Source organism: Xenopus laevis, chromosome 1S (genome assembly GCF_017654675.1).
Source record: "Xenopus laevis strain J_2021 chromosome 1S, Xenopus_laevis_v10.1, whole genome shotgun sequence".
Lineage (NCBI taxonomy): Eukaryota > Metazoa > Chordata > Amphibia > Anura > Pipidae > Xenopus > Xenopus laevis.
The window spans coordinates 179,003,698-179,011,311 of NC_054372.1; the positions used below are offsets into that span (position 1 = coordinate 179,003,698).

Sequence of the window (7,614 nt, forward strand, 5' to 3'; positions counted from 1 at the left end):
TACAAGGAACAAATTACAGTATCGCATAGTACAGATATACCAAGCAATATTGCACCAATGGCCAAGATAACCTCAGAAAGGGAGTTCCATGGTGCAGTTGTATTTATTCTATCTTACAATGAAAATGAATGTGTCTGTCTACCAATCCAGCAGGCCAAATGTTTCAACAAGCCCTACCTGTCCATCAACCACTGTTGAGCAGGGTCAGTCAGTAAGGAAAATGACTACTTACACCATGATTGGTATAACATATTATTTGCAGATTTTAGAAGCAAAGCAGTTTTAGAACAGACAATTACCTGACTCATGGACCAAATGAATGGAATGACTAGTTTCCCTTGGAGCTAACCCCTTTTAATTGCAAGCTTTCCTTTAATGATTAAGCGCAGGGGCTATTATGTATGTGTCAAAGCAGAGAGGGGAAATGCTCCAGAGAACACATGGCTTTGACTGTGTTTTGGCAAATTTTATTTATCATTTTTTTGTTGCCTGTTGAAAACTCCAGCCATCAGTAGCAAGGCTAATTCCCTCTCTCTTTCTAAATATTACCAGATAGGAGAAATAGATAGATAGATAGATAGATAGATAGATAGATAGATAGATAGATAGATAGATAGATAGATAGATAGATAGATAGATAGACAGATAATAGATAGACAGATAACGATAGATAGATGATAGATAGATAGATAGATAGATAGATAGATAGATAGATAGATAGATAGATAGATAGATAGATAAATAGATGATACACAGACAGACAGACAGATAAATGGATATATAATGGATAGAGAGAGAGATAAAGATACATAGGCAATAGAGTGATAGATGATTATGGCTACAGAGATAGATAGATAGATAGATAGATAGATAGATAGATAGATAGATAGATAATAGACAGATAGATAGATAGATAGATAGATAGATAGATAGATAGATAGATAGATAATAGATAGACAGATAACGATAGATAGATGATAGATAGATAGATAGATAGATAGATAGATAGATAGATAGATAGATAGATAGATAGATAGATAGATAGATAGATAGATAGACAATAGATAGACATATAACAATAGATAGATGATAGATAGATAGATAGATAGATAGATAGATAGATAGATAGATAGATAGATAGATAGATAGATAGATAGATAGACAATAGATAGACAGATAACAATAGATAGATGATAGATAGATAGATAGATAGATAGATAGATAGATAGATAGATAGATAGATAGATGATAGATGATTAGATAGATAGATAGATAGATAGATAGATAGATAGATGATACACAGACAGACAGACAGATAAATGGATATATAATGGATAGAGAGAGAGATAAAGATACATAGGCAATAGAGTGATAGATGATTATGGCTACAGAGATAGATAGATAGATAGATAGATAGATAGATAGATAATAGACAGATAGATAGATAGATAGATAGATAATAGATAGACAGATAACGATAGATAGATGATAGATAGATAGATAGATAGATAGATAGATAGATAGATAGATAGATAGATAGATAGATAGATGATACACAGACAGACAGACAGATAAATGGATATCTAAAGGATAGAGAGAGAGATAAAGATACATAGGCAATAGAGTGATAGATGATTATGGCTACAGAGATAGATAGATAGATAGATAGATAGATAGATAGATAATAGACAGATAGATAGATAGATAGATAATAGATAGACAGATAACGATAGATAGATGATAGATAGATAGATAGATAGATAGATAGATAGATAGATAGATAGATAGATAGACAATAGATAGACATATAACGATAGATAGATGATAGATAGATAGATAGATAGATAGATAGATAGATAGATAGATAGATAGATAGATAGATAGATAGATAGATAGATAGATAGATAGACAATAGATAGACAGATAACAATAGATAGATGATAGATAGATAGATAGATAGATAGATAGATAGATAGATAGATAGACAGACAGACAGACAGACAGACAGACAGACAGACAGACAGACAGATAGATAGATAGATAGATAGATAGATAGATAGATGATTAGATAGATAGATAGATAGATAGATAGATAGATAGATAGATAGATAGATAGATAGATAGATAGATAGATAAATAGATGATACACAGACAGACAGACAGATAAATGGATATATAATGGATAGAGAGAGAGATAAAGATACATAGGCAATAGAGTGATAGATGATTATGGCTACAGAGATAGATAGATAGATAGATAGATAGATAGATAGATAGATAGATAGATAGATAATAGATAGATAGATAGATAGATAGATAGATAGATAGATAGATAGATAGATAGATAGATAGATAGATAGATAGATAGATAGACAATAGATAGACATATAACGATAGATGATAGATAGATAGATAGATAGATAGATAGATAGATAGATAGATAGATAGATAATACACAGACAGACATACAGATAAATGGATATATAATGGATAGAGAGAGAGATAAATATACATAGGCAACAGAGTGATAGATGATATATAATGGCTAGGGGGGGGATGAAGATAGATGATGGAAAGGGAGCCATTGTTTCATAACCCACTGCCATTGCCTTTGGCCAGAGAAGAGTTAAATGAGTGTCATTCTGTAATGGGTAATATGCAAGCCATGGGCAAACATGAATTTATTACTAAACATTATTACTAAACGATATCAAAAGGAAACAGTAACTGATAAGAGAATGCCACTGAGGCACAGACCTCCCCCCCCCCCCATTTGTAGGTGAACTACAACTCCCAGCATCCAGTGCTGTAACTGTAACTCACCCACAGCTACAATTCTGCCTCTCCCCACATGCTGCCGGGGAGATGTGCTGAAGCGACGGTGCCCTAGTACTAACCTGCATGGGAGCTTCGTGTCTCATGGTCTTTTCTGGCTCTTCCTTTGTCTTATTTATGTGAGGGGGGGGGGAGTGGGTTGCACAGCTGGAAACTAGAAGACAATTCCCCTGGCAGGATTCCCCTTCTGAATAAAAGGAAAAATAGAAATAAAAATGTCAGTTCAGGTTCCGCGCACTGTCGCCTTCTGCTTCCTGACCGGCTCTAAGATCAGCACTGGAGCTGTCCCCTCCGCTCAGCACTAGAGGAGCGCCGCGCCTCCCCCTGGTACCTGTAGTCCCGCTAGCTCTGCCCTCCCGCCTCCTCCCAGACTTGCTGCCACCTACAGACTACACTTCCCGTCATGCAACCGTACACACGCTTTCAGCTGATCTGTAATAGCGCAATGGGAAAGTGGAAGGCGTCTCTGAACGCTATTGATTTGCTATGGATTGTGCGGAGCTCGTTATTATCTGCCCCCAACAAGAGGCTCGAACAATATGCGCCTAGTCTATTTATCTAGTGTGCACTCACTATATGCGTTTAGCCTATAAATGTAGTAGTGTGCATTCAGTATATGTTACTATTTAGTAGAGTAAGCATTGAATATATATATATATATATATATATATATTTACTCAATGCTTAGTGTATATATATATATATATATATATATATATATATAGCTATATATCCATAGTATTTATATTGCGCTAACATATTTATACTATAAGTATTGAGTATAAATGCTAGTGTACATATAGTATACAATAAATATATATAAATCAGGCCCAGACTGGCAATCTGTGGGTTCTGGCAAATGCCAGAGGGGCTGCTATAAGATGCCATAGAAAGTCAGTATTTAGTTTGCTGATTGAGCCTCTGTGTACCTGAAATGCCAGGGCCTATTTTAATTCTCAGTCCGGACCAGACATATATATATATAATTGTACAATGGGGTGGCACACCGCTTCCAAGCTTCAACCATTTGCATTGCTAAATATTACATATACGTTTTCAAAAAAAGAACCAGCAACTACAGGGTATTATTAGAAGCAAAGAAAGTGTATTACTTAAAGCATGTATAGCCAATATAAATGCTTTACTTAATACACTCTTTTTGTTTCTAATAATACCTTGTAGTTGCCAGTTCTTTTTTAAAATGTAGATATATATATACTACTGCACAAAAAGTAGGCACTCACGTGTAATCAGTCCGGCTTGCCTGGGTGCAGGTCCAATGAATTGTGTAGGAAAACCGCACTCCTGCAGGGTTGTATGAAGCAGTATCCCATATGCCATGTAAATGCACTGCTTGGGCAGTCTGGGTGTCAGTTCATTCAACAGCTGGAAGCACAGGAACAAGAGGGCCCCTAACAAGTGGTGCAGTTGGGGGGGAGGTGGGAAGAGCTGGAGGCACAAAGAGTGCAGTTAGAGGTCACATACCAGATCACATTGAGGCACCGGTAGGAAAGATATTTGAGACAAGATGGGAGACTCACTCGGTAGACTAACAGGACAGAGATGAAAGAAACAGAGACAAAGGAGGTTCAGCTGGATGCACAAAACATGGTGGAGACAGTTGAACTTCTGTTTTGATTCTCGTAAAAGCAGTGGAACAACTAGATATTACTGGGCCCCACAGCAAATAATTTTTCAGGCCCCCAAAATGTTTAGAGGTTGACCTGTTTTAGCAATATTTATTGAAATTGTACATGAGTTAGGGCTTCATGGGGCCCCTATACCTCCTGGGCCCCACTGCAGTCCCAGGGTCTGCTTCCTCTGTAGTTACACCCCCGCGTAAAAGATTGTGGAATCCTTCTAACCTTTCTAGATATTATTTCTCCCAGTTGCTAAGGTCAGAAATTCTCTAGATAAGGCTCCAATCCCATTGGTTCATGTGGAATGCAAAGCGTGGATAATAATGTTGTCTGTGTTTTTATATTCCAGTGCTTTTTTCCAGGAAACAAACCACATGAAATTCTAGTACACATTTGTAAACAAGCCTCTTTTAAGCCATACTGGGAAAAACAGTGCACTCATACCTAGTGAACACCTAACTAACATCCTTTGGAGGCACAGGTGGGGTGGGCTCAGCTGGTCCGGAGTTTCAGGGAGAGAACCACTGTAAGCATAGTGATATAGATAATGTTGAGAGCAGAAGGAAGTCAATGAAAGGGACAGATGGAGGCACAGAAGAGAAGGCAATTTAAGGAACTGGAAGGTGCATCTTCTAGAGACACAGGAAGGATCAGTTGGATACATAGAAAGAGGAAGAGAAAGAACTGCTAGAGGCACATGGCATGAGTGAACTGGGAGTATAGCAATAGGTTGACAAAGGAAGGATAGGTAACAAGATGGGGATGGGGTGGTACATGGAGACTCAACCAGAGACACAGGGTAAAACAGAGGACAAAAAAAGGCACAGAGGCTGAGGAGGTTCAGCTAGAGGCATGATTCATGGCATGGACAGTTGTGAGCACTACTAGAAACATATGGAGGCACAAAGTTGGATCAGTTTTTTGGCCAAAACATGACTGAAATAACTGGGAGGAGAGTACAGCATGTGGATGGAAAGGGTAGAAAACTGCTGGCAGCAAAGGGTTCAGCTGGGCTAGAGGCTCAGGGGAGAGAGCAATGGCAAACATGGGGGTCATAGCATCTGGAGACATAGCAATTGGGAGTCTATAAAGGGGTTAGATGGAGGCCCAGGGAAAATAGCAAATGGAGGAGTAAAAGGGAGCATCAGCCATAGACATGGGAAGGATTAGTCAAATGCATAGAAAGAGCAACTGGAGGCACCAGGAAAATAATAGTTAGTCAAGAGAACAGCAATAGGAGCAAAAAAAGTCAAGCAAGATTCTTACTGAGCACAGCAGGAGCAGCTTTATTTGAGAAGGTGTCCAGTTACACTGTAAGCACCATCAATGAATGATCACCCTGTCCCATGGTGAATATCATAAATTATGCCATTGCCATGTGTGTTTATGTAAAGTATGAACAAATACATTATTATTTATTTATATATAAAACTCATGCAACTCAACTGCAGCGCATTGTGGAGTATGGATGGGTCATGTAACAGGGCCTTCTGTAAAAGTAGCATTGATCAGACTTATGCGGCTTGCTTTAAATCAGTGGAAAATGCTAAGGGCTCATACACAGAGGTACAATATTCATATATTTGACAAACTGTTTTTGCTGCTATTGGCTGCATTGTTGATTTGTACATGCATAAAAATTCAAATGAAATGAATAAGGCTTGTGCTAAGCACACTGCTCCTTATCTGGCTGCAGCTGGGGTAAGGGAGGGGTTTGTTTATAAAGTGGGTTTTCAGTGGAATGCTGATTTATTTTATGCTCATATGAGTCAAGAAGTAGAATGTGACTACAAGTATTTAGTATTAGATTTTGCTCTGTTTAATGCTAAATCCCTACACTTTCTACTTAACAGGAAACTCATTATATAAGCTCATTGTAAGGCGTAATTATGAATAAGTGCATGTGGAAATTGCTGAAATTAAAGCAAATTTGTACAGGCCTGAACGCTTTTCAGAAAGGTACGTTACGCCTATACATGCTTCTTATATAACTGATGTGTAGCATCATTGCTTCAGTTCAGCTTGCTCTCATATCTTGTATACAAGTGAAAAGTAAAGGGTGCTAGTTGGACCCATGGGAGGCCTGGAAGAAAGGTTCTGTTCTTTCAGCTATTATATTTCTCCTAGAGATTTGCATACTCATACCATTATGATATGAATGCTGGGTGCTGCAAGTTTGCACACAAATAATTCAACATGGCATACAATTTACCTCATTTGCAACCAGAATCGTAAAAACTCCCAACATTATACTGGAATTCTGGGGAAAATACTGCAAAACAAAGGGACTTTAAACATTAAATCTGTTTCTTTATTCAACCAGTTTTTCATGGTAAGCAGATTTGTCCTTGCAATGAAGTAGGGTTTTTTTTTTTTTTTTTTTGGTGCAGCAGGCTGCAACTCCAGTGTGTGAACCTATGGAAGGCTATTGGACTGAAACATGTAGAACATGACATTCCTGCAATAAACACAGTGAGATGTTGTAAGACGTATGGTGCGCTCCTTTTTTCACTTTTAGGTAGAGGATCCTGAAAATGTTTGTTCTTGTATAAAACTGTAAGGTAGCATGGATCCTGCTTTGTGATAGTGTCTGGGTGCAGTTAGAAACAGTGAATTAAATACTGGGGGGCAGGGGGTGCGATCAGGGCTCCACGTCTCATAAAAGAGGTTGTTCTCTTCTCAATAAACTTTTGGTATGATGTAGAGGGTGATATTATGAGACAATTGGTTTTAATTTTGTATTGTTTGTGGTTTTTGAGTTATTTAGCTTTTAATTCTGCCGCTCTCCAGTTTGCAATCAATTTGAGAATATGGAATATTAATAGAGGCGGGTCTGAATAGAAAGGTGCTTAAGAAAAAGATAGCAATAACTTAATACATTTGTAGCCTTACAGAGCATTTGTTTTTAGTAGGAATCCTTCACGAAAGATTCTGCCGAAAACTGAACCAAATCCAAATCCTAATTTGCATATGCAAATTAGGGTGGGAAGGGGAAAACATTTTTTACTTCCTTGTTTTGTGACAAAAAGTCACGTGGTTTCCCTCCCCGCCCCTAATTTGTATATGCAAATTCGGATTCGGATTCGGTTCGGCCAGGAAGAAGGATTCGGCTGAATCCGAATCCTGCTGAGAAAAGGCC

The 7,614-nt window shown here is 37.9% G+C and overlaps 1 protein-coding gene across 1 annotated transcript in view; it reads right to left on the bottom strand.

The window, feature by feature from the left end:
* The window catches only part of rab3c.S (RAB3C, member RAS oncogene family S homeolog), a 54,892-nt gene extending 51,786 nt beyond the window's left edge, over positions 1-3,106 (bottom strand). Inside the window, exon 1 of the mRNA XM_018240988.2 lies at positions 2,898-3,106. Coding sequence (XP_018096477.1) covers positions 2,898-2,921 — 24 coding nt within the window. The 5' untranslated portion in view covers positions 2,922-3,106. The remainder of the gene's footprint in view (positions 1-2,897) is intronic.
* Between the last annotated feature and the right edge of the window lie 4,508 nt (positions 3,107-7,614).